We start from the raw sequence: 27,446 nt of genomic DNA on the forward strand, positions 1-27,446 counted from the left end.
TACAGGCAAAGCATCATTTCTGATAAGAACCATCTCAGAACTTTCGCTTCACGCATTTGCTTACACTCAAGATTATTTTCAAAGAAGTCTTTGTTCTTTTTCTCCTTTCCGAAAGGAACCACCCAGAGCCCAGGAACAAATGTGCTTTGCTGCGGGTAGGTCTGACTCAGGTTGCAAACCGGTGACGTGCACAGCACGATTTTCCCTTCCTGCGTGAATCAAGGAAGGAACACCTTGCTTGGCAGGAGCACGTGCCCTCTCTGCTCGGCGCTGACCCTGGACGGTGCCCGGGCAGTTCCCCAGCTCTGGCCGCGTCTTTCCGCCAGCTGGCGTACAGGGCCCTGGGGGCTATGGTGTTTGCTTCTCCAGGCACTCACGCGTATGAACTCATGTCTCCAATATAGAACAAGAGTATTTAAAGACTTCAGGCAGAAATATATGCAATATACACATTTTACATGCCATCTATGGGCATACACATGACAATATATTCTATCTATACAAAGCATACAGTATATACAACAAAAGGATGCATGCATGCCACTAAATCATCCTCTCTGCCTGTCTCTACGTTGTAGAAAGAAGGTGAGTCCTGTAGGTCTAATAAGAAACAAAGTGTCTTAACATAAGGTAAAATTTTCCACGCTAACAAAGCTAGAATGACCCTTCATTGAAACTCTGGCCTAGGGATAATGTTAACTTTAACACATGTTTACTCAGTATTGATTACCTCCGTGTAGCGCAATCGTGATATGCCTATAGTGCCAGGAAACGTTAGTGTAATATTTCAGTTAGTCACTCATATAACTTGTATTTATTCACTTGTCATTTATGTGGAAGAACATGAACCTACTTGATATTTTTTTCTAATGCTATGAATAATATTTATGAAGTTGTTTGTACTTCAAAACCACAAGGTGGTGAACTCAGAGATATAAAAATGCAAAGAATTGTAATCTCTAAGGAATGAAAATATGAAATCAAGTGTTGAGCAAGATGCTTCAAAAGGAAACAATATATTTTTTGAATTATATTACAAGTTATTTTCTTGCTGTGCAGAATAATTTTTCATTCACTCTTTGAAGGAAAGTAAAAAAGAAAACTGTGCATTTCATCCCCCTGTCCAGCCCCTTACTTTAACAAATGCTTAGGCAGAATATCTTGTCCTCATTTTATTTTTGATTATCAGTTTGTGAAATTTTTTCCTCCCCTCTCCAGGTAGATAAAGTGCTAGTTTCCAATTCTTTGCCAATGAGGAAAGGATTATGCTCTCCCCTCCCTTCTCTTTTTTCCTTCTAAATGAGAGCTTTTTGTGATTTTTTTCTCATGGTATCACTTTCTTGGGGTCATGAAACAGCAAAGCCTCATACTCTCAGAGATAACCCTGGATATGTGGAGATGGCTCAGAATTATTGGAATGATACTGATTTTGCATTTCGTGGTCTATTTTGAAAGATCTCAATCCAGTAAGAATATTTAACATAACCATGTTAACTACAGGTATAGAATTTTTTAATTTTTTTTTTTTTAGAAACTGATAGGTAAAACTACATCACACTTGTCTTGATTATTTGCTGCTCTCTGTGGATGATCACGTAAGATCACTGAATTTTGAGAATTCCTGCAGTGGATGAAATATCTACTTATGCTGTGCCACCTGCTAAAGGTGTTGCAGCTAGAATAAGAATTCATGTAAATGCTGGAGCAATGGAGCAAAGGGGAAGTGACCATAAATCAGGAAACTAAAAATTGATGGCAGGGTGTCTCCTGGAATAACAACTGCTGGATAAGAGTGTGTGTAAAGTGGGGCAGTAGTTATCAGGACATTGTCAGGAAAGAGCTCGTACTCTGAAGCAAGTTGTACCTAGATAAATAGGACCCCAAGTAGAAGGTTGCACAGTGGAAGAGATGTTTCAAACACACACTTGCAGGTCAAAAGTGGAAAGCAGTTCCTCAGATTTGGGGCCTAAAAAAGATGGTGAGAAACACTGCACAAAGGTGAGAGGATTCAATTGCAAGGAAAGGAGTAATCAGGTGTCTCAGCAAAGGAATTAATCACAAAGGTCAGGAAACAACGGTGCCACTGAATAAAGCTCCTTGGAAAGTTCTGCTCAACTCTGGGCTGCAGCCTAGAGAGAGAGAAGGAAAGAAAAACAACCCACCTTACCCATGTCTTGGAACCTCTCCAGAAAAGTTCAATAACTTGAGGGTGGAGGAAATGCCTGATGAGGAACTGCTTGATGTGCATAAAATACTCAGCCTTGGGGGAAAAAAAAAAGGAGTTTGACAGGAGATCTGCTTTTGGAATACAAGTAACTAAGGGAGATAAATACAGTGCTAGGTGGGGACACCGTGAGGCTTTATGCTGCAGTTAGAAAGGAGAGGTTCTTGTTGGATACTTAGAATGTATGACAGCCTGCTAGCCAAATTACTAGGTGGTAGTAATATGCATCAGTTTAAGAACAGAATGATATCTGTGCAGTGACCTATGTACATTATGTATTTACAGGGCTATTAAGGGTAGACTGCAAGGTCTGCAATGGAGTCAGTGGGAAACAGTTTCTTTCTCCCGTCCGTTTCTGCGTTTCTACGTGCTTTCATTTCAAAAGAATGAAAACTCTAGCCCTGGTGACAAAGAGCGCCTTTGCACCGCTTTCACTTGGTCTTCAGCCAGAGGGAGGGAAACAAAGCCCTTGTCAAGGGTGTGAACTTCCTTCATTCCCAGGGCAGCCGGGCCAGCGAGCGGTGGTGGTGTGTCGCACCAACCGTTGAGCGTTTTATTCAAAATCAAGGCTTCCTTCCGAAATTGCTGGGCTTAGTTATAAAATACTTCATGTCCATCCTGCTGAAAGAAACAGTAGGCTTTTAAAAATGTTTAAATCTTATGAGAATGCCTATTTTCACTGACGGAGTATCCAGGAAATGCTTCGGTCATTTTGGACACTTTATATTTGGCTCTAGACTCATACGTGTGTGCTAAGCAGCTTCTGATAATTTTTTTCCTTAGAAGGCTTGTTAGACATTATAGCTGTTTCCAAAGTGAAAAACACTTTGAACTTCTCTAGGTTACACTTAGGAAAGCAACAAGACGAGAGAGCTGAATTAAGCTCTGGAGTACGCATGCAGTGCCCTGCTCACATTTCTGCTCGCTCCTGTCTCTGCTGGAATGCACAGAGAAAGTGGGAAGCGATCTCTCAGCAATGCAATAAAACAACCAAACCTAGCAGCTGGGAAAGGGGCCAGCTTCAAAATTACACCTGTGTGGACAAGCCCATGCAAAACAGCAGAAAAACTATGCAGAAATGGTGATTTCTGAGGAAAGGTGATCGATCCAGAGGCCTTTTATAGGGAGAAGTCATTATGCATGTGCACTGTGGCCATCACACTTAGAGTTACACCACTCTGCTACGAGTGTCCTCCCTGGAAGCCGGGCACCAGGATCTGCCCGTGTTTCTGCCTGCCCCTGGGGCTCAGGCAGCGAGACAGCCCCGCGGTCAGTGCCCCTTGCTTTGGTCTGCGTGGGTACGTTAGCGCCCGCGGACGCGCAGGCAGCGAGCACCCACCTCTTTACGAAGGGTCAGTGTTGGCAACAAGAGCGAACGGGTTCCCAGGGGTCGAAATCAGGCGGTTAGGGCAACGCAGTCCAGAAAGGAAATGGCACGTGAAGGTTTAGAGGTCTCCTGTGTCGCATTATTTCAAGCGATAGCCTGTTCACAGGAAGATAAATACAGTTAATTAGCAGGGATTTTAGCAGTCTGCTCTGATTCTTTTTTTTTTACATCCTGCTAGGTCAAAGTACCCAGATAGTAATACTAAAAAAATGTCTCCTGAAAGTACTGGTTTGGCTGAGAAGCTACACATCATTAACGATGCTCTTATACTCTCACTGCAGATGTTTTTTTTTTGTACATTACCTGAGCAGGTTTAGCTGTTAGAGATAAAGCCTGGTATCCACTGGCCTTAGAGAACAGCTAGGGGCTTTAAGGAATTTTGGGAAATACGAAGAGCAATCTTTCTTGATGAGTACTTAGAAAAACGAGCAATAAACCGACGATGCTCAGTTCTGTGGTCTGTTGTCTGACTCAGCTGAGAGGGGAGGCGGTGTTTGCTTTGGCAGAGTATCCTTTCGAACCTCAGGAGGTTCCTTAGGCCAAGATCTTTGGTCTCAGATAGATTTATGGTGCAAAAATGCTTCCTCAGTCTTTTTCCAGCTGTTTACAGAAATTAGACATGTCTTAAGGAGATTGTACACAAGTCCAATAATATTTGAGTGAGACAGGAAGAGTACAGGACACGGAGAGCTTTATAATAACACATTCCTTACCACATGAAGTGATTAAAAAAATGTTTGCATGCCTATGTGTGACATCTTTCATAATAGGTTCCTAATTCATGTTGGAGGCAATGCACAAGATTCTTCTTTCAGAGAATGGATAATAATCTAATGATGGTGAAGTAAATTTAATCATGTTAAATGCGGTTCCTGCTTCTTTGCAAGTTTGTCATATTTTGAAGCATCTTCACTGAAGACAGTAATAACTTAGAAGAACTAAACTCTGAAAGCTAATCGTTGTTTCACATGAGTATTTACTGTCCAGAGTGTTCAGTGGACTTGATTGATCTGGGCAATGCAAAAAGGTGAGGCCACAAGCACAAGAATTTTATAGCACCTATAAAGTACTGTATACAGTTTTTGCTCAATTTTATGCTGTTAAACTAAGCATTTGGTATCATATGGCACTTTAAGTACTTTGATTTATGTTAAGACAGAAATTGCATCTGTAATAAACATTCTAAAGTATGAGTTTAGGAGCAATCTACTGTATTTATTTGTGACATAAACACTCACCTGCAATGCATTTGAGAATCATCTTGGACTTAACTCACACTGCACATTACAGCCATTAAGCTTCAGGCACAGCAAGGTCATATCCAAGGTGAAGAAGGAAGTGACTGGGAAGAAAGGGGTGGCATGGCAAATATTTTGAAATAGCAAATGGAAAAATATTCTTTTTCTCCTGTTAAATATTCTGGATACATGACTGTAATTTCTTACTCTACTGTAGAGAGTCCTATATTACACCGAACAAGATAAAGTACAAATCCAGTCTTGTTTAATATGAAATATTTAAGCACACAGCCATGAAAAGAACATGAAAAACTCACTGACATCTTTGAAAATAAATATAATAAAATTGCATGTGTTTCAGGTTTATGGAAACTCCCTCAAGGATGAATGAAAGCACAGAAACCCTTTGTTGTACTGGAACCTGCCATGGCTGTGCTCCATGGGAAGAATCCTCCCACCATTACATTTGCTATTTTGGTATTGAATTAATTATGCTCAGTGGATCCTGCTTAAGTGTAACATAAAGTACTAATTTTTAAATGATTTAGGTAGCTTTTTAAATAGCTTAAACAGCTTAATCCTTCCATCTTTGCATATATTTGTTATATAGAGTAATAGAGTGTGGGAGACTGGCAATAATGTAATTGATGTTATTAGGAATGAATGACAAGGCTTCAGTGGCAGAGCGGGACGTTAACACTCACTCATTTATTTCTTAGGAAATCACAGAATAAGTGAATTCAGATGGATCTCTGGTCTCCCAACAGCAGGCAGAAGAGAGGTCAAGAAAAAGCAACACACATTAGGAAATCATGAAGTTTTCAGGGTAACACAGCTCATTTGGGTAATGACGTAAATAAAAAAGACAAATCCAGGATTCTTTAGTTTAAATAATAAAATTAGAGAGAGATTACGAAACGGTATTCAACCTTTGAGGTTGTGTGTGCTGACCTAGCCTCATCTCACTGTTTTTACAGGAAAAGCAATGAGACAGTCTGTTTATGTTTGTTACATATTGATGCAACAGTGGCGCACTGGATTTCTTATAGTAAGGAAGACTTGACCTGTAATGCTACAGAGATTTACATAAACTAAAATGGGACAAGAAGATGGGAAACCAGTGCTTAAAATCCTACTGCTAAGTTTGCAGAGTGTCAGGATGGTATTCTTTGCCAAGTATTTATTTTTCCAGAAATCCTTTGTCATCGTACTTGGCAGAGACAATCTGCCATGGTTGTCAGAAGCTCTCAAACAAACTTTTGCAGAGTGCATTTTTTTTGTCTTTAGTATACAAAACACTGCAACAAATGTACCAGGATGAAAACCTGATGCACAAGTCAGCTTGAAAGATTGCAGAATTTTTTGTGGTAGTTAATTGATTAATTGAAGTCAACCAATCAAGAGCTTTGGTGAGGATATCCCTAGAGCCTCTGAAAGCTGTTCACTTCCATTCTTCCCATTGGCATACACAGCTGAATCCAGGCCATAATATTATCATCCTACATCAGAAATTTCAGTTTCATATTTTTACTCACTATGTGTTTTCACCTATTACCTTGATTATGGGGCTAGAAAGCCTTTCTGAGACTTAGGAGATAAAATCTGTTTTTCTAGATCTTCCTTTAAATATCCTTGCTGATAAAAATTGATCAAAAGTTAAAGGAGACATTTCCTGTGGGATCCTTTTGTCAAAGTGCTGGCGTCATGTCACTGCTCATATGAGTTACACGTTAGGTTGATTTGAAACTGATATGAGAGTATTATAGTTTCAAGAATAAAATTGAAATATTACTGCTTAAGACAATGATAAAGCATTAAAATGGCATCTCTGAGTGTGTGCCGGTTACCTCTCTTTCAGCTTTAACTACCACTTCTCTATATTTACCTGTGCCTTCTGAAATGACATTTAAAGATAGTTACAGGGACATCTTTTTGACGATAACACTCTACAGATTTGTTAAGTTTAACTTTGCTGGGTACAACAGCCTGGAATTGGTACTTATCATTTTAAGGAGTAGGTTGTGCAGTTCATTTCTTGTTGGTGAGGGTTATCTTCCTTGACCCACAATATAATGTCTCTGAAATTGCTGTAGTTAAGATTATGCTTGAAATGGAGCAGGAGGGTCTTGGGGAAGGAGCTGTGAGCCACAGAGAAGTCAGTTCTGTTCACTCTGGCTCTGTACATCGTGGTCAGAGCGGGCTGGGGCTCCCTTCACCCCTAACAGCGATGGATCCAGCTGTGTCCCGAGGTTTCCCAGCATCTTCTTTCTGAGAATGGGAGGTGGGAGGGTAGTCTGGGGACTCTGTCCTTTTGCAACAGCCCTATCTGTGTCCTGGAGGGAAACTAGAGTGTGTGCGTGAACAAAAACCATTTTCTGTGGATCAGAGAGACCTAGAAAAGTACTGGGTGGTATGACAATAGTCTCCTGGAATAATTGGGCTAGTTAGCTAGGAAAAAGACAACATTTATTTTCAGTACACAAGCTTTCGCTAGATATTACCTTTGCTTTCCAAAGTTACCCCTTTTATCTGTGTGTATAAACTCTCTCCCTTTAATCATGCCCCCTGTGAAACTCGAGGTGACCTGCATGGGCACCACGCGTTGCCTTTGAGCTCCCTCAAGCGGCGAAGAAACCCGCAGGTTTGTTGCACGGGTGCTTTTGCAGGGAAGCCTTGCAGTTTAAGACCGTGTTTTTAAGAGCAACTATGGTAAACTGACAGAGCCGCCCTAATTTCAAGGAATCTTGACTAGTTTAGGGCCGTTAAAATGTGACCCCATAATTTCATGACATAATTCTCTTTTGACAGATCTGTTAAAATGCACGTGGCGAGGGAAAAGCAAGCATTTTATGTGCAATGGTCGTTTTACAGCAAATTAGTAGTTTGTTCAAGGGTTTGTCCAATATGGGAAGACCTTTTTGGACCAGACATCTCAAGTAAAATGACTTTAATAGCCAAAAGGAGGATAATGGAGAAATTTTACAAACTTTCACATTTCCCTGTGTGCTTATCATAGGGCTTATTGCAGCCTACACCTTTAACTTTCTTTTTTTCTAGGTTGCAATTGCTTATGAGAGGTTTGTTCATCTCGAATGTCTCAAGCAAACTACTAATACAAAAAATTGAAGCCTAGCCACGCGAGGAGAAAGCCCGGTGAAGCTGTGGAGGAGGCAGGGACCGGTCAGGGCCGAAATGCTGGCTGCCATTGCTCCTTGGCCCCTCCAGCTCCAGGCAGGGAGCACCTGGACTGGGCAAACCTGCCTGCAGGAAAACCAAAAGTAAAACCTCCAGGGTTTTATGTTTTAAATCGACTGGGGGCAAGAGAGGCACCCTTCCTCTGGGGAGCTCGCTCGCCGTTTGGCCACGACAGGCCTGCCTTTTGATTCAAAGAAACTAACTCAATAGCTTGATTAACTATTAAGTAGGTATTCTTTATTGGCAGCGCTGGGTGCACGGGGGATCGCTCCACCTATCGTGCACACCATCGGGCCTAATCGTGCAGGTTAAGTACGTTCCACATAGATATTCACTAGATTTCCGAGAAATGTTATACATATTCATTAGTTTTCTGGGAAACTATTAGCATATGCAAATGCCCTTTATGCAGGCGCATTGAAGGTCTCTGGTGGTCTTCCATAGTCTTCCTCACTTGTCCGCTACTTGACCTTCCTCAGGTGATTCTGCGCAGTATGGTCCATTACATGTTTTGATACATCAATGCTCGTTAGTGCTCTTATTATCTAAGTTTTCATCAGTGATGTAAAACCATATTGGTTAGTTTAAGCTAAATTATCTACAAGGGCGAGAACAAAGGCAGGAGTTCGTATCTTTTCCGGCCCTATCTATTCAAGCAAGGCCTCTGCTTGTGCCTTCTCAACAAGATCGTAAATTCATCAAACATTTAATTAAGTTTTGTGATTGCTCATGGCTCCCTCTTGCTCATCACTCCCAAGTACCAGCCTCTGACAGGCTTAATCCTTGACCAACACCAGTCCTTGGTATGTGAAGTTAAAGAGAGATAATCAGGACGAGCTAGATCATAAAGCAGTAAGCAGTTTGTTCTCTGTGTCACTTTAGAATCCCTTTACGTAGAAAAGGCGGCTCTAGGTGCTAAAATGTGAAGTAACGTCCTGCCAGCTGCGTGCCTACGACAGAGTTTTGTCGTTGCTGCAATGCCGGGCACGCTCGATGCAGGCGATGCCCTCACCAGACCACGAGGTCAGTTTAGGGGTACGTTTCGGGGGGATTTTAAGGCGGTTTTTTTTGCCGCTGTTACTTTCCTGTTTTAACCCGGCAAGCCTCGTTAGCTGTAGCACGTAAACGCTCGGGATTTTACACTTCTCGTTTTAGTGACCTCCTCGTTTCCCGCAGAGGCGCCGGGCCGGAGGCCCGCTATGGCGGCCAGGCCCGGCCGCCATGGCAACGAGCCGCGGTGCATTGTGGGGCCGCCCCCCCCCCGCCGCCAGCTCACGTGACGCCCGCGGGAGGAGAGGAGGCCACGTGACGGCCGCTCACGTGACGGCGGCGGCAGCGATGGCGGAGGACGAGCGGGCGCTGCTGGGCTCCGCCGGCGGCGGCGAGGAGGAGGAGGAGGAGGAGGAGGAGGAGGAGGATGGCGGCGGTTCTCCGGGGTCTCTCCGTGCCCTGCCCGCCGCCTGCGATCCGCGGCGTTTGCCGCACCGCCTCCTTGTCCTGGCGCTCATGTGCTTCCTGGGCTTCGGTGGGTGGTGGCGGTGGCGGGGGTAGGGCCGGGGGTGTGGGGTGCTGAGGGCAGAGCTCTGAGGCGGCCCCCTTCTCCTTGCAGGCAGCTACTTCTGCTACGATAACCCGGCGGCTCTCCAAACGCAGGTTCAACGGGTGAGTAGCTGCCGGGGGCGGGAAGGGGAGTGGGGGAGTGCGGGCAGTGGCCAGGTCAGGCGGTGCTTGTTTCAGAGTAGTTCTGCTTGGGTACTTATTCCGTGTCTCTGTAATTACCTTAGGAGTACGTGACGGAAAAGGGCTTAACTGCCACGTTCAAGCAAATGATTTATTTGAACTTCACTTACAGACTTAACACGCCACTATTGCAGGTTCTACAGATACAATGGAGGAATGCACTATTGCAGTTTTTTAAGACAAGAGTAGTACCTTGTTACAACCACAAGCGATTCACAGACAACCACAAGCACACACGCATTTACAAACTTAAAGCATAAACAATATTCACTTACCCCTCCAGGTGAGGGCTTTCAATCCCAGGGAAGTTACCTTGACCGGCATCCCAATCAAGGGGGGGGGGGAAGAGTTTCCTTCACAAGCCAACTGTATAGTTGGAGAAGTGACTCCCCCATTCCAACCTGAATCTTAGAGTTTTTATCCCTTGACTTGTGGAATGGTGTATATGACTATGTCTGAGTGGATTATGATATATGCCTAAATGGATTATGTATATCTGAGTGGAGTTTCCCCTTATCTTTCCTTTGTTGGTGTCGTGGTTTTACCCCAGCCAGCAACTAAGCACCATGCAGCCACTCACTCACTCCCCCCCCACCCAGTGGGATGGGGGAGAAAAACGGGAAAAAGAAGCAAAACCCACAGGTTGAGATAAGAACAGTTTAATAGAACAGAAAAGGAGAAACGAATAATGATAACACTAATAAAATGACAACAGCAATAATGAAAGGATTGGAATGTACAAATGATGCGCAGTGCAATTGCTCACCAACCACCGACCGACACCCAGCTAGTCCCCGAGCGCCGATTCCCCCGCCCCCACTTCCCAGTTCCTATACTAGATGGGACGTCTCACGGTATGGAATACCCTGTTGGCCAGTTTGCGTCAGGTGCCCTGGCTGTGTCCTGTGCCAACTTCTTGTGCCCCTCCAGCTTTCTCGCTGGCTGGGCATGAGAAGCTGAAAAATCCTTGACATTAGTCTAAACGCTACTAGCAACAACTGAAAACATCGGTGTTATCAACATTCTTCTCATACTGAACTCAAAACATAGCACCGTACCAGCTACTAGGAAGACAGTTAACTCTATCCCAGCTGAAACTAGGACAGTTGGTCTGTGATTGTTTGAATACACGAGGTTGTCATTTGAAACTGAAGCTGAAACCCTCCAGGCTTTGTTTTTTTTTTAGCTTGCTTCCTCAGCAACTGAATAGTGGTTGGATTGAAACTCAGGGCATGCTATTTGTTAAGGGATTTCAAGGCTCAGTTCAGGTTTTGGTTCTTTGAATAGTGCAGCCACTGCCCTGTTTACTTTAGGGTTTATCAGACAACCCAGGGCTAAGCTGTCTACACAGCTCCCCGTGAGTCGTCTCTGCAGAGAGACAGGGCCTCAAGGCAACCCAAGGCTGGGTCACTTTTGTAACCCCCCAGGAGTCGCCTGTGTGCACGAGACATGGTGAAACTCCTTTGTGAACTATGAGCCGGACAATCCACACAGAGTAATTGCTTTTTTTTGAATTCTCCCCTCCTTTATGTAGGATATGAAGGTGAACACAGCTCAGTTCATGGCACTCTATGCGTGGTATTCCTGGCCCAACGTGGTTCTTTGCTTCTTCGGAGGTTTTCTGATAGACAGAGTGTTTGGAATACGGTAAGTGGGATGTTAGTGTTGCTCCTGTTCAACGGGTGGTAGACTTAAAGTGCACGTGAAGTATAGGCTTTATAATACAAAGTTTTTTTGAAGTTATAAGAAGCTTTTTCAATTTTTTTTTTCACGTGATCTCAGAATTTCCAGTGGTATAAATGAGCTTCTTTCCCTTTATAGCTTAAGTAAAGTGGCTTCAGAAATGCCAGTCTGTACTACCTTTTTTTTTTAAGGAGGCTGTCACATTTGTTACGGAGATATTTTATTGCATATCAACCTCCCCTTGTTTCCTTGCTGTAGGTCTAATATAGTTTTTTTAAAGGAAAAAAGAGTCTACCTGTGCATTAAGTGATTTTCTTTGTCTTGCAGGTTGGGCACTATAATATTTAGTATCTTTGTTTGTGTCGGGCAGGTAAGTGCAAATGAGAGGGTGAAGGATGATATGTGTCTGAAGCTTCTCTACTGGGGTGGGGTGGGGAAAAAGTCCAAATGGCTTCTTGTGTACTAGAAAAGTGTGTATTTCCGATGGGAGTAGACAGGTGAAGAGAACTGAAATGGGAGAACCATGAATTTTATTGGGGTAACTGGGAACTGAGGACCTCAAAGGATGAGTGAAATAAGAATGTGAAGGAACCAAATGTTTTATCCATTTGATGTGAAACTAGTATGTAGGTGTATTTGGCTAGGGTACGATGATAAAGGTGAAGCATGACTTAAGCCTCTGGAGGTGTTTTCTGAGTGCAGTTTCAGGGTGGGCCAGGTTGGATATTGTGTAGCCAGGAGGATGATGTGTAAGGGATGCAGAGGGAGCAAAGGCAAAAAATTAGGAGTAGGAATGGGGTGTGAAGTATTTCTGCAGGTCTGGGAAGGGAAAAAAGCATTTTTGTTTCTGTTTTGAGATGATTCTAGTTTGTTTCATACTTCAAATACAAAATTATTATTTTTCCTTTAATGTTTATTTGGCAGGTGATCTTTGCTTTGGGAGCACTACTTAATACTTTCTGGCTGATGGACATGGGCAGATTTGTATTTGGGTAAGTCTAGAAGAGTATAGTATGTGCTGTCTGAGGACAGGACCTGCTTTCTGTGTCCTAGAAAACCGCTGCCGTGTTTACGCTGAGAGATAAAATTGTTGGATTTTGAGGCACCTATAAAGGTGAGGCATGCAAGATCTTAAGTTGCATTCCTGGTCTAACTTAAAGTTAGAAAACAAAAAACAGGACTTTGCGGGTCTTACTGAATTCAGAAATTACAAAACTACCCAAATAAAGACATTCAGTAAACTGATAAAACTGTATTAGTCCTCCTTTTCTCTTAATTCTTACTTTTCTGAGTAAAAAGGATTCTTGGCAACAACACATACAACAGAGCTCCTAGGGTGGCAAAAAATGAGAGCAAATGTCAGAAGAAATACCTCCAAGTTGTGGATGTGCCACAGCATAAAAATGTTAGAAAATCTGACCAACTGTATTGGGGGGTGGGCAGAAGACTCCCTTAAATTCTGATTCCATGTAAGATGCCTGCTTTTTGGTTTCATTTGGGTCAGGATCTGCAGCACTTGGTTCTTTAATGCAGAAGAGAAATGAGAAGCTGCTGCCCATTGCTTTAATTTCTGTAAATGACCAAAGGCAATTATAATTGCTCCTAGACTACTTAAGATACTTTGTACTCTTAATTATTCTTAAGACCCGGCAATTCCCTTTTGAATTGTCTTTAAGACTTTTATTGCCTTGCATATATGCATTAGATCTACCTGTACATAGATAAATTTCTCTGAAATACTGTCATCTTGGTATTGCCAGCAATTGATGGACTGCTTCCTTGTTGCTTTGCATGCTGCAATTAATGTGTTTTCTTTTGTGCCTTCCTTCTTTTTTAGAATAGGTGGAGAGTCCTTAGCGGTGGCACAAAACACGTATGCAGTCAGTTGGTTTAAAGGCAAGGAGTTAAATCTTGTGTTTGGATTACAGCTAAGCATGGCCAGAATTGTAAGTGTAAAACTGTACAGCTTTAATTCATAGACTTTAAGGTGTGTGGCTTCTCTTGGCAGTGAGACAGGTGGAAAACAGCATTTCTAATCCTCCCTAGTGAGTTTTAGTTAAAAATGGATGTGGAATTTAAAATGTTAAAAATCTGTAGTAAGTAGACAAAGGATACACAAGGAAATGGGTTAATAAGATTTCTTAGAACCTGTCAAACTTCTTTAGAAGTCTGGTGGTGTTATTAGTGTAGATTACTGGGTGGGACACAGTGCTGCATTCCATCAGACTTATCGATTCTTGGCATATCATAAAATGTTGGCTTAACTGAGTGTATCTTGGGGAATAAGTGCAGTCTCTGATAAATGGGTGGAGATGGCTGCTTTAGGAAACTCCCATCCTTATCTGCTATTGTAAGATGTTTTTGTCCCCGTTGCTGGTTCTGATAAGAACTGTGTGACTGGATCTCAGCTGTGCCGTTTTGGTTTGATATAATCACTTAAACTCCTGCTAGAGGTGGGTTTACGCTAATATACCAGGCTGTGAATGAAGAGTGGAGACATGCCTCTCCTCTTAGGGGTCCTCTTCAGCAGCCTGTGGTATCTTAAACCACTGCAGGTATTTGCCTCGGTAAAAGAGAGTTAACTGGTCACAGCTGGGTCTGGGTTGATGTTCAGGCTGTTGCTAATTAGCAGTTGCCTCATCTCAGCTGAACTACAGTTAAACTGTCTGTTGTTAGCCTTGGGATTGCAGCCATGGATGCCTTCTCTAGGGGGAGAAGGGGAGGAAAAAAAGTACTTCTTCCTGATGCCTCTGAGGTGGGAATCCTGTTTGCTTTAACATGTGGTATTGAATTCAACTCAGTTTATGAGCTAATGCAGTGTGTGATGTAGATTTTATGGCACTGCTAATGTCTCCGTCAAAACACTGTTAGAGTTGTATACAATTTCAGTTTGTGATGATACATTATTGTTGCAATGGTTGATTTATTACAAACATTGACCAAACCGGCAGGGAATAATTTTATCATTGTTGCTGGTGGTTTATGTTCCCTCAGATGATGTTTAATCTTACTTGTTTGTTTTAAACACTGTTCAATAAGCAGTCTGCCTTATGTTCCTTTTGAATTCATATAATTGTGAAATACGTTATTCTTCACGTGAGTCTGTTCTGCCTAGGGGAGCACAGTGAACATGAATATCATGGGATGGATATATTCTAGAGTTCAAGATCTTCTCGGGTATACTGGTCCCAGTACTCTTGGGTTAACTCTCATGATAGGTCAGTAATATTTTGAATTGATGTCACCTGCTATTTTAGGCTTCTGAATTTGAACAGCATGCATATGTGTTAATGATTTCTTACTAACTTGAAAGTAGGACAAATATATTTGAGACTAGGAAGAGCAATTCAAATACTGTTTGTATCAATGGCAAATATTCTTGTGCAGAGTGTATGATTACTGCACCTGATAAAATGCTGTGTGATTTTTGTGGTTGCCAAATTCAAGTTTTTGTCTTAAGGAGATGAAACATTTAACATACTTTGAGTAAAGGACAGACTTGAAAAATTTTTTGAAGGGTATCATATCAAAGCTTGCGTGTAGTTGTCTGGTGTGTAAAAATGAAATTTCAACTGCCTTTGGGTCTGTGTTCCTTTCCTTCAGAGCCATGGGTATTAAGGCCCTGGTGTTGGTAACAAGGCCCAGGCTTTGTTTCTGTTATTACGAGCTACAGGCAAGAAGCTTAGCTGTACTGAGTGGGAGCGGTGGTAATGTTTTAAATAAAATAAATGTAGCTATGTGTTTGTACTCCAGTTCAGGGCAGATGTCTCATGTGGCAGGCTTCAGTATTTACATCTTACTCTGAGTTGTACAGCTATTGAGCCTTACACATAGGGCAAGCTGGTGTTAACTTAGTTTGTATTAGATATGTAAAGGTACACGATGCTAGTTGTGCTTAAAAACCAAACTACTGCTTGAGTCAACAACTGAACGTGTCGCATTGCCTTCTTGCAGGTGGCATAACATGTCTCTTTTCACTGACCTGTGCGTTAATCCTTGCTTATCTGGACAAGAGAGCGGAGAAGCTCCTTTGTAAAGAGCAAGGGAAAACGGGTGAGTGGTGTGGGAGCTGGAGCTTCGTTCTTTCATTCTGGAACAGACCCTTCCAGTTACTCTGTGCACTATGCAGGTTTGCATTTCAGGTAATTCAGTAGCTGCTGCCTAAAATGTTTTTCACAGTTACAGCTTTAGTCATAATTTTTAGTTCATTTTTATATCAGTAGGAAGTTTTACAGTTTTAAACAACAGTTTACAGGCAGATGCGCTGTCGTCTGCTTTATCTGTAAAGCATGTGGAGAGCCTCCCAGTTCATACCAATTTGATCTGTGTCATTGCTCCTGGTACTTCTTTTTGTTGGAATTGGTCTTATTTCCTTTAATAGGTGTGCAAAACCATGCAGCTCTTCTCCATCGATGTGTGGTGTTTTGAGTTTTCTGTGTGGGAGAGTTTACACCAATTAAAAATAAACTAAATTTGGGAGCCAAATAAGAGCATATAACATGAGGCTTCAGACATGAATTTTGCTAGCTGATTAAACATTTCCTGGAAAAAGTGGTTTGTATTTAATTCTGTATAAGACTTTCAGAGGCTTTAGAGAACTTGCGCATGCAGCTTAATGTGGGAGAGACAATTTGTTCTTGACTTTGGCACTGTTGATTTAGCACTTGTATATTCTTAACTAACTCTCACTGTGTAAACTTTTAAATGAGAGAGTAGACAGTGGCAGAAATATATGCTTTAGTTGTGACTTGTGATCACCTTAATGTTTATTCAGTGTGGATGAATTTCAGATGTGCTTATGCTGACTGAAACAATATTGTCTCTTGCCCTATTCCAGGTGAAGTGATTAAGCTAACTGATGTGAAGGACTTCTCTTTCTCCCTGTGGCTTATATTTGTGATCTGTGTCTGTTACTATGCAGCAGTTTTTCCTTTCATTGGACTTGGAAAGTAAGTGTGTCTCGCATAGCTATTCCCCTTGAATTTGGCTAGGGTCTTAACTAGCTACTTACAAAGGGAGAGGTGCAGGGTAATATTTAAGAATTTCAGATGGCTACAGAACCACTGGTCTCCCAGCAAGTCTGTGCCATGCTTTGTCATTTCTTCTGTGGCGTTGTTCGCTATGCTTGCGGTACAAATAAACACAACTCTTATAGTTTCCTTATCAGCTGAGCTCTGTGGGAAATACCGCTGCTTAACATAGGCTGAGTTGTCAGAACTGAAAAGCATAATGCATGCTCCATTTCCTGATTAAAACTTGATACAGATTTAAAGCATGGCATGAGTTTTGGTGTGGAAAGCTGTGGACAGCTGTCATGTAGAATTCCTTCCATACTCGTAAGCTATTGACTGAGCGTGAGGTGGGGGCTTAAATGGAGTTACAACTTTGGATTGAAGTTCTCTTACTGTGCTGGCTTTAGTATATATCAAGTTGAAACTTGAGGCATTCGTATGTAGGTTTCCCTTTTGAACCACACGACTCGATTGAATAGCTCAATCAAATGGGTTTTGAATATACTTGGAGTTAGAAACAGATCTCTTGAGCTCAATGCATGTTTTATGTTGAGTGAGATGGAAAAGTCTGAGATGACTTGAAGAGACCTTGCAGTCAGCAATGTAAGAAGGACATGGACCTGTTGGAGCAGGTCCAGAGGAGGGCCATGAAGATGATCGGAGGGCTGGAGCACCTCTCCTATGAGGACAGGCTGAGAGAGTTGGGGTTGTTCAGCCTGGAGAAGAAAAGACTCCGGGGAGACCTTACAGCAGCCTTCCAGTACCTAAAGGGGGCCTGCAGGAAAGATGGGGACGGACTTTTTACAAGGGCAGGTAGTGATAGGACAAGGGGTAATGGCTTTAAACTGGAAGAGGGTAGATTTAGAGTAGATGTAAGGAAGAAGTTCTTCCCTGTGAGGGTGGTGAGGCGCTGGGACAGGTTGTCCAGAGGAGTTGTGGCTGCCCCATCCCTGGCAGTGTTCCAGGCCAGGTTGGATGGGGCTTTGAGCAACCTGGTCTGGTGGAAGGTGTCCCTGCCCGTGGTGATGGGGTTGGAACTAGATGACCTTCCAATCCAAACCATTCTATGATGCCTATTTTTTGCTTGTGCATGTATTCTGAAAATTCTCACTTCAGTCTCTTACAGTACACTCATTGCTAATGTCTCATTATTGGGTTACGTGTTGGTTATGTACTTTGGATGTTTTCCCCAAAGTGTAATTTGAATAGTCCTTAGACAAAAATGTGTAGAGTCTGATAATAAGCTCCTAAATGCATTATAACTGAGGATCTGTGATGGGATGCTTATGTCAAAGCTATATAGATATATTTAAAAGCTTCCTGTAAACTAGGTTCTTGTGTCTTTACTTTGTCTAGCTTTATTTTTCTTTCATGTCATAAAAGTATGCATTTTTCTAAATCTGCTTTTTTTTCTTTAGGGTTTTCTTTATTGAGAAATTCAGATTCTCATCTCGAGAAGCAAGTGCAATTAACAGGTATATTGTGGTTGATTTAATAAGTAAATGTGCTACTGCTGTGTTCTAGGGGTGTATGTATCTTTGGGCTCTGACCAGGTGGGAGGAGGTTTGGGATCTACTGTTGCAGGTGGTGACTTGCATTTAAGTGGCTAGATAGATTTCACATGGCTGAAGGAATAATTGGGAGGTGTGAGTATTTATTTTTTTTTTTTTTTAATAAAAATGTCTTAGATGTTCACACTGAGGAATTGGAAAGAAAAAGCTCTGTCTGAGGGTATTATTTTGGTATTCGGTGATTCTCTTCTGAGTGATGGAAGAAGTTTAATAGCAACACTAAATGAACTTAATTTTCCTAGTTTGAAGATGAATTTGTGATGTGGCAAAAAACCAAAAAAATAAAAACCAACAACAAAACACTTGCTGGTTTATGATTCCAAGAGCTCCAAGTATGTCACTGTTTCCTTGGATGTTGAGTGTTTTCGTGTCCTCAGACCATTTGGGAATTTTGAGTTTTGGTGTCTGTTGTTCAGGGTGGGGTTTTTTTGTGTGGTTTTGGGTATGGCCTTGCAGGTAACAAGGGAATATGGTATTTTATCTGGAGACACTTGTACTGTGCAACACCTAAAGCTGTCCATGGCTTGATAGTGTTCAGTTCTCTTATTTTTATTCTTTTGTAGTATTGTGTATATCATATCGGCACCCATGTCCCCAGTCTTTGGACTCCTGGTGGATAAACTTGGAAAGAATATTATCTGGGTTTTATGTGCTGTAGTAACTACACTTGCTTCTCATATTATGTTGGCTTTTACCTTCTGGAACCCCTGGATAGCAATGGTAACTAATTCTCTGAGACTTATAGCTAAAGATAAAATAAGAAATGAAGTTGATGCTGAATTATTCTGCGTAAGTTGCCACTGTCTTCTGACTGTTTAGGTAGTCCTCAAAACCTATTTTTATATCCCTGACTTTAAGAAGGATACGCTAGGTGAAACTGAGCTTAAAACTAAATATGGTGAAAAAGCAAAGAATGCATAATACAGGCAAAACTAACATGAGCTATCTGTGGCCTAAAGATAACACTTCAAGTTTTGGTGTTTCGTGGAGGGAGGCAGTAGTTATGCATGTGTGTTTTGAGGTGGAAAAGACTGGCTGCTGCTGTCTGTAGCAGTAATTCTGTAGTTTAGTGCAAAAGGGTGTTCAACTTCTCAGGAAGAATGAGATTAGTCCGGAGGGCTGTATGGAGTGACAATTCCTTGTCCCTTCAGAGAAGGACTCAATTCATCGCAGTATCTGCGGTTCGGTGGTGCTCTGTTGCAGAGTTCTGCTCTCGCGCTTCATGGATGCTCCTTACGCTAGCTATTACTAGATTACTTGTGCTAGGTGCTTGCTTTTCTCCTAAAACTTGTTCTTTTGATATAGTTCTGAAGCTTATGACTATTACTTAAACTGTCTCTAATGTGCTGTATTGGATAGTGGTAAAGCTCAATAAAAAATTTTGTTACTGATTTTCCCCTTCCTAGGGCAGATTCCCTGAGAAATTGCTTTTGAACTGAGGTTTACAGGCTTAAATACAGTGCTCACCAGTGTATCAGGGTTTAAAAATAGGGTCCTTGTTTTTCAAGTATTTTTCTAGTGAGTTGCAGCATTGATCTTTTCCTCTGGGTATTCAAGTCAGGCTCTTTAGTTAATGCTAATTAGATAGGGTTTAGTTCGTGGGTCACTCCTGGAAAAAGTTCTCTCTCCTTCTAGATGTGTGTATTTATTTAGAATGATATTGCAAAAAGTGTTACTTTAGCTGGTTTTTTTTTTTTTTCCCCTCTTTTGGGAGAAGAGGAAAACCAGTATGTTCATTTATTGGAACTTTACTGCAAAAATGCATCTCATCTAACATCTGTTTACTTGTTCTTATTTCACCAGTGTTTGCTAGGACTGGCCTACTCGCTGCTTGCCTGTGCCCTGTGGCCCATGGTGGCCTTTGTTGTTCCAGAACACCAGCTGGGAACTGCTTACGGCTTGTAAGTACTTAAATCTGTCTGTCTGCTGCTCTGCAATGACCATGTCCTGGTGCTATTGAACCACTGAGTATCGAGCGGTTCTAACACGTTAACGGTTCCTAATTCCTCCAAGTTCGGTCTAGCAGAAAGTCTCATGTAGTTTCAGGATGTATATGTGTGGTAGAGCATGTGGTTGTGGTAGATGCACAGGAACTTCTGCAAAAATGCGGAGTCACGACTCTGTCACATGCTGTCACAAATGGGGAGAAGTTAAACTCGTTGTTTGTTCAGTGTCACTAATGATGTTTTGTTTAAAAATAAATTTCTACACAGCAGTAATCCTTTGTTTCTGTGTTAGTATGCAGTCTATCCAGAATCTTGGTCTGGCAATTATTGCTATAGCAGCTGGGATGATTCTGGACACGAGAGGATACTTATTTCTTGAAGTCTTCTTCAGTGCTTGTGTTTGCTGTAAGTATTATGAACATTGAAAATGGATTCTGTACATTCAGGAAGCTTTATTAGGCTTTTTTCTTAATATTTCCTGTAAAACAGTAATACCTCCTTTCTTACAGTTAGATAGGGGGTTTCAACTGGGGCAATATTGAAAGTAGTTCAAACCTAGTGAAGTGTTCTGTGGTTTTCTTGAAGCAATTTAGTGTAAGTAGTTTCAGTGTTTTGAAAAAAAATGAAGAGTGAGTAAAGGGGCGGGTGAATGATACTCTTAAAGGCTACATTTGAGGGCTGTTATTAATATAACTAAAACTAGAATAACCCTTTTTGAGTTACCATGCTACTTATGAGCATAGTGGAATTTTCAAAAGCAGTTAAGAGATGCTGCTGGCAAAAATCTCCCCTCAGTTACAACTGTTGTGAAAAATCTTAGTTGTTGCTTGGTTGTATGTTAAAGCTGTTCTTCTGTCATTGTTGTAAATTTATTGTCAGCTAAAACTGTTGGTTTTTTTTTTTTTTTTTTAGTGTCACTAATTGCTGTTGTCATGCTGTACTTTGTCGATCACCTCACAGGTAAGCAAGTGTTTTCAGCTTCTCTTGATATTTGTTTTTATCGTAATTCTTAAAGTTATCAAGCTGAACTCTTTACAGGTGGTGTTGTACGGTCTTGTGTTGGGTGCTGTAGCTCATGGCTTTGGTACCAGGAGCATCTCTTGATGAGGCCTGTCCTTGTAACATCGTCTTTGCAGATGCTGTAGTGTGTCATTCCCTGAACCTTGCTGTGATGTTAAATCTCATCAGCAGGGCAGTGGTACCTATCCCTTCAGCTGACTTCAACAAACATGTAGGATATTCTGCAGCTTTTTCTAAACTGCATATCAAACTTGACTGCATATGTATCTGCAAATATAAAAACTTAATTCTGTAGACTTTCCTTCAAATAGCAGTGTTCTTTCTCAACCGTTTTTTGAAGCAGTAACTACTGAAAGATCTGGAAGGGATATTAATTTGTTTTTTTTAAAGTTGCTTCCACTTTAGTTTTATGGGATGTTATGGTGAGTTGTAGAGAAACTTAATTGTTACTCCACATAAAACTGGATCAGGCTTGAGAGCTTAGTTTGGGTCCTGATTTTGCTTGCTCAGATGATTATGAACACATTGCTTGTTCTTTACGTCGGTTTCTACTTTTGAGAATTACTCCACTGATTTCTTTTGTCAAGATACAATAGAAAAAGACCAATTTTTAAAGTTTCAAAGTGTATATTACTTCTGTTGCAGGTGGTGATCTCAACTGGTCTGCAAAAAAAAGGGAAAAACTGCAGAAAGTAGCTGCAACTGAGTAAGTATAAAGAACAATAAAGAACAGTGCCCTTATGAAATGTTTAACCTGAAGTAATTGAGTAGATTACTGTCTGAAGTCAGTCTCTTTTGTAGGTCTGCCATTTGTATTGAATGTTATTTTCTTTCTTACTTTTTACTAGTAGGAGTTCCTATTCCTGCCTCCTGTGAATGAATAATTAGAGGAATTGGCAATTAACCAGGTGTCCTTTCCTGGCACTCTTCCTTGCTATTTTTCTTTATTTCAGTGGCCTTAAAAAATGTTGTATCGCTTATTTAAAAATGTGCTTGACTTATATGGTGTGTACCTGACACAGTAGCAAACGTTACCTGGGTTTAATGTCACGTAATGCATGGACCAATTTTTTTTAAGTGTCGTTAAAAGCTAGATCTGTCTTCAGAAGAAACTACACTTCAGTCCCTTTCCCTTTAGTTTCAGCTTGCTCCTCTTGCTATTTTATTTAGAAGTCTTAATTCAACTTGCCTCTGAAAACCAGGCTTGAGTCTAAATTGCAGTCCTAATGTGAAACGTGATTTGTGGTCAGATCTGTGTCATAAATGTTATTGATTACAGTGAAAAGTTTCCATTTTTAGAAAGAAAAGGGGGCAGGGATATTTCAGTAAAGTGGAATCCACTTCTTCCTTTAAAAGGAAACGGAGCACTTGGGGTGGGCTTAGGGCAGAAATTGTTGAAATAAGCAAATTTTGACAGTTCATCCTGTTAAGCAAACTTCATTCTGTGGGAGACTTGCATGTCCTGCTTTCCTCTCTACAGAAAATAAGGACAGTGATGCTCTTCAGAATAGTAACTTAAAAAATTCTCTTGGTCTTGATAAAACATTGGTGACACGTTAAGCGTCTATCACTGTGCATAGCCTAACAGCTGGAATCAGGTACTCTTGTGCTTTAAGAGTGTTGTTTGATCAAACATGAAGGTATATTGCCTGCTATTGGGATATTCCCTGAGTTCTACGGCACTGGCTTTATCCCCTCTGTGCAGTAGAAAGTTTATTTGCCTTATTGTTTGCTATCCGAGAATGCTAAATGAGGGGTGAAGCTCTCAATGGATATGGAATGCTGTACAAGGGAGTCAAACACTGTGTTAGTCTTAACTTTTAAAATGCTTGCCTTGTATTGGGGGAAGAGGAGAGAAAAAGCATTGTATGGCAAAGTCCATTAAGAGATGTCACCTTAAAGGTAAAACAAAAGACACTTCCACTCCAGCTTCTCCATTATCTACTTAACTGTCTGGAAAAATTGCTTTTTTTAAGTATAATGTATAATGTAGTATAATGTAAAGTCTGTCCATCAGACTGAGTTTGGGTAGCTTAGTTTGTCCTGATGATCTTGTTGAAGATGCTTCTTCTAGTAGTGTCTCAGCAGCCAGAAACTGTGTTAACTTTTCCTAGTTCTAATTAGTGCTGTGAGGATTAAAAATATGTGCCTTGGAGAATGTCATGTCAATGGGGATGAAGTCTTGGCTAATTTACTGATTTTTATTTTTTTAATATACTTAAAGCAAATGTTTAATTTACCTAAGGGTAGAACAAGTTTAAGAAATTTGAGGTTCTATTCCTCCAATCCGAATTTGTTTTGGTGAGATTGTGATTGAGAACTGTTGGACAGGGCACAGTATATGCGTTTCATGACTCTAGTCATAGTTTAACCTTTGTCATGTGAAAGAGTAAGTCAATATGTAGCAAGTCACACCTTTCAAAATAACATCGGTAGAATTCAAGCTGCTTGTGTGTGAACAACACAGAATTTTTCTTTTGAAATGCTTTCTAGTCTGACCTAATTCAGCTCAGCGAGTCTCTTCAGATCTTGAAGTTCATTTGCCTGTTCATTTACTTTTTAATAGGTAACTACATTTCACCTGCAGATATTATACATCTCACAGCTTATAAGTTTGTTCCAGATAAATACTTGACTATAACAAGACATCTCTTATAAATGGACTTTATGGACTTCTGTAAAACAGGACTGTGTAACTGTCCATATGATGATACTTAAGTTAGTCTTGAAAAAACCAAAATGCTTGTCAACAAGGTCTAGCCAGGTGACTTGTGGGGTTTACCATGGTTTTGTTTCTTGTGTAAAAAGCCCACAAATTAGGACATCAGTCTTGAGGAAAGCTCAAGGAAACTAAAACCTCACCAGACGTGGTAAGCTGGCTAGCTTAGTTGTAATGAGAATCATCCTCGAGCCAAAAGGTCACAGCCAGTTTTTAATACAAATGCAACAAAACCCCCCAAACCTTGTACACAGGAGCAAAGGAATTCTGTGTCCAAATAGAGTTGCATTTCAATCTGCCTGGCCCACGCGGGATGTGTGTAACACTTCCAGTACTTACTGTGAAAGGTGGCTTTGTATTAGTGTATGCTGTGGGATATAGTGCCTTAGAACAATTATTTTCAGTAATTTTTATTACAATGTTTTTTTCAGAAAAGAAATTTGAATAGCAAATATCATCCAGAAGTGGGGAGCATTTGATGATCAGCATGTCAACTCGAAGAATTATAGTGGTGTTTAGTTTGGTCACTCTGCACAGTAGTTCTTTGGAAAAGAAACTAACATGCTGGGGATTTTACAGTAAATGGCTAAATTTTATGCTTTGTAACCGGTTTGAACTAATGGCAAATCATCTCTTAATTTGAACAGAATGGGTTTTATAGCACTTTGCACTGTTTAGGCTCTGTCATTGGAGAGGGTACTCTGCAACCTGAGACAGACATGTCCAGCGTAAGATAAAGACTAGTTAGTACAAAGTGTCTTTTATGTGCAGTGCTACCATCTTGGTGGGTGTGGAGGTTTCTTAACGTAATGGCACTTTATGTTCTGTAATAAGGCTCATTGCCTTACAGAGCTTAGAAACGGGTCACTGTTACTGCCTTTGTCACTGTCTTAATGCAAACCACCGTCTTAAGCTAAGTGTATTTAGAGCTTGCTTTGGTTCTGTTTCTCTTTTAAGACTTACATGGAAAAAGAGCGACAATGCTCTGGTTAAATATTGACTGTCTTGTAGGAGACTGCTATTAATTCTGAAGACTGCTGAGCAGTCTTTTATTTGCATTTTTGACAACTGATTCCTTTTGTATTGTAATCTTTATTTTAAGGAGTGAAAGCTTGTTTAATAAAGAGATAGTAAAAATTGTTACAAAAGCTCACTGAGCATGTTGTAATCTGTGAAAACCGAAAGGTTTCTCTTTCTATCGAAGTCTTGCAATCTAAATAAAAGGAAACTGCAGAAAACAGCCTCTCTCTTTCTTTACACTGAATTAGAGTAATCCGTACACATCTCTTAGTCTCTTTTAATCTGATATCCAGTATTCATCTATAAACATTACAAGCATTTTCTAGTTATTAAAAATAAAACTGCATACACAAGATAAAGTTGCTTGGGTTTGCACTCCTCAGTGCAAATATCTTAAACCAATTTTCTTTTCCAGAGCAGAAGAACAAGAGAGACTCAGACGTCAAAATGAAGATGACTTGGCTAAATTACAGCCAAAAGCTGATGAATTTAGTTTAAGGAATAAGTACCTCTCCAAACTAGGCGCTCAGGTATTAGTAACAAAGTAGGGGGTTTAATAACTAAGAATAGAACAATGAGATGTTTATTTTAAGAACTTGGGCTTATTGTTTCAAATAGCCAGCAAATCAACCTCTGATTAAAATGCTAAATATATGCTTGTTCTCAGAAATGAAGTCTCACCAATGGTAATTAAAAATCTAATGAAGAAAATGAGAATGAATCAACGGCTGGTGAACCAAGTAAGTTGAGGAGCAGGCTTATTATGATGCATGATTTTTTAAAATTATTTTTTTGCAGCTACCAGATAATTACTCTTCCTATTTATCGACAATGGTACACAGAAGCGTGTTGAAATAGCGTCTTGCCCCACTTGAAAAAGCAGAAATACAGTGAAGTTCCTGGTACACAAAACTTTGTTTCCAGTCCTGACAACTACCGGAGCAAAAGCAGAATGATGCACCATACTTTTCTGCAAGCGTAGATACTATTTTTAAAGTACTTGGCTTAAGCTCCCCCTCTGCACTGTGGGTAAATAACACGGATACTGATGAAGAACCATCTGGCTGTTTATTTGAACCCATGAGCTATGTACTACACCCTCCTGTCTAAACTACTCAGTGAGTAGCTTGAGTCAATAGCTAAAACTTGATCTTTTCTCACTACACGATGATGTTTGAAATGGGAAAGCTTTGTTTCAGTAATAAAATTGCTGTGAAATGAGCCTTGATGTCGGTATGGGTTATATAGCCTCTCAAGTTGGACAACTCTGTTTCCATGTTGGAAGTGGTCTGTTTCATTTTTCTTATAGAAAAAATGTGAGAAAAGAGTACCTTTCTATTTTGATCCAAGCGAGTATTTCAGGGGAAACTAAACTATACAATTTCAGTGTTAGCTCAAAAAGTGCTAGCCCTGGAACTTGATACTAAATCACAGGCTTAGCAATAAACCTCATGTAAGTCCTCATTAATGTGAAAATTTGTGTATTTTTAAGATGTTGTGACTAAAAATGATGAAGAGAGTTAAATGCAGGAACTGAAGCTTGGCGTTCAGTGGAAAAATGTTCAATTTCATAATGAAACTTAACGCTTTCCCATAATTTCAGTGAAAGGCCTGTTGCTGAATAGCTGGTTACTAGCGACTCCTGCAGAGTGCATTGTTCTTTGTGTTGTGTTAATGATAGAGGCTTGCTTACATAATTGGACAAACTATTCCTAAACTAAGCTAATCTTACTTTAAAAGGCAAGAGCATCTGGCTTTCTGGAGCACTAGGTGCACCAAACAAAAAGCTGCTGTGGAGGTAGAGGTTAAGGTGCACAGGGGTGAGTGAGTGTTCCTTGGCTGATCAGGGAGTCCTTGTGTGCCTCGAAAGGGTTCAGAGCCTTTGGCGAATTGCTTGACTGCAGAGAAAGTAGTTTGTTTTAATAAAAATGTCGTTATATTATACCTGTAATAATTTTTTTTTTGCCTGCAGTAATTTAAGCAGACCTTCTGGAACTCATGGTCTTAAGGATTTTTTTAAAGCTACCTTTCAGTGGAGATTTCTTTCTTGTTCCTGAAGCAGTAAGGTCATCTTCCTGAAAGACTAAGCCAGGACTATTTTGGTTGATAGTTCTGTATTCTGGAGAACAATCTGGGAAGATAAAGTATCAGGTTGTGAACTCTGCTGAGCTGACTGCTGAAGGGGAGTAGTACACTGACCTGTGATCACTTTTATTGGTGCTCTCTGTGCTTCCTTTGAGAACCAAACGCTCTCAGCTCTCAGACTGGTTGATGCAAGTTGGTTTATGTTTCCTTGTTGACTTGTGAATTCTGGGTCTTTTTAATAAAAGCTTTAAATGGATCCTGGCACCTGTATTTTTCTTACCTGTCTGTTTAGTGATGTGTTGTTGCCCTTGGTGGTTGTTGAGACTTACATATGTATTTTTTTTTTTTAAACAAGCATGACTTCTGCTTTCCCCTGAGAAATATGTAGTTTCTGGGGAAGTGTGTCTTTGAGGATCCAAAGGCAAAGTTTCCCCCAGTTCTCCCCCTGATGGGTTGATGCTTTTTTTTCTTTCTTGGGGAGGGAGGGAATTAGATTATTGTTCTTCTGTTGCTCTTCATCTCCTTCAGCTACCTGCTTCTCCTCTAATTCTGACATGTTATAGTTGTAGATAACTACTGCTGTTACCCATAGGTTGGCATTTCGTG

At 40.8% G+C, this 27,446-nt stretch overlaps 1 protein-coding gene across 7 annotated transcripts; it reads left to right on the forward strand.

The window, feature by feature from the left end:
- The first annotated feature begins 9,359 nt into the window (after positions 1-9,359).
- On the forward strand, positions 9,360-27,096 carry MFSD1 (major facilitator superfamily domain containing 1). Of its 7 annotated transcripts, none has more exons than XR_005933286.1 (18): positions 9,360-9,569; positions 9,654-9,706; positions 11,319-11,431; positions 11,795-11,837; positions 12,392-12,459; positions 13,305-13,413; positions 14,583-14,685; positions 15,422-15,520; positions 16,305-16,416; positions 17,898-17,954; positions 18,614-18,770; positions 19,854-19,951; positions 20,289-20,401; positions 20,909-20,956; positions 21,662-21,722; positions 25,171-25,285; positions 25,423-25,495; positions 26,728-27,096. XR_005933286.1 is itself a non-coding variant. In XM_030029403.2 (17 exons), exons 1-17 carry the CDS (start codon positions 9,383-9,385, stop codon positions 25,426-25,428), a joined length of 1,542 nt encoding a protein of 513 aa, XP_029885263.1. In that variant the 5' UTR covers positions 9,360-9,382; the 3' UTR covers positions 25,429-27,096. The 7 variants fall into 7 exon arrangements, 5 of the variants coding, with proteins under 5 accessions (XP_029885263.1, XP_029885262.1, XP_029885264.1 ...); XR_005933285.1 differs by lacking the exon at positions 25,423-25,495 and adding an exon at positions 25,554-25,873; XM_030029403.2 differs by having other exon boundaries at positions 25,423-27,096.
- The last annotated feature ends 350 nt before the right edge of the window (positions 27,097-27,446 follow it).

Source organism: Aquila chrysaetos, chromosome 10 (genome assembly GCF_900496995.4).
Source record: "Aquila chrysaetos chrysaetos chromosome 10, bAquChr1.4, whole genome shotgun sequence".
NCBI classification, from domain to species: domain Eukaryota; kingdom Metazoa; phylum Chordata; class Aves; order Accipitriformes; family Accipitridae; genus Aquila; species Aquila chrysaetos.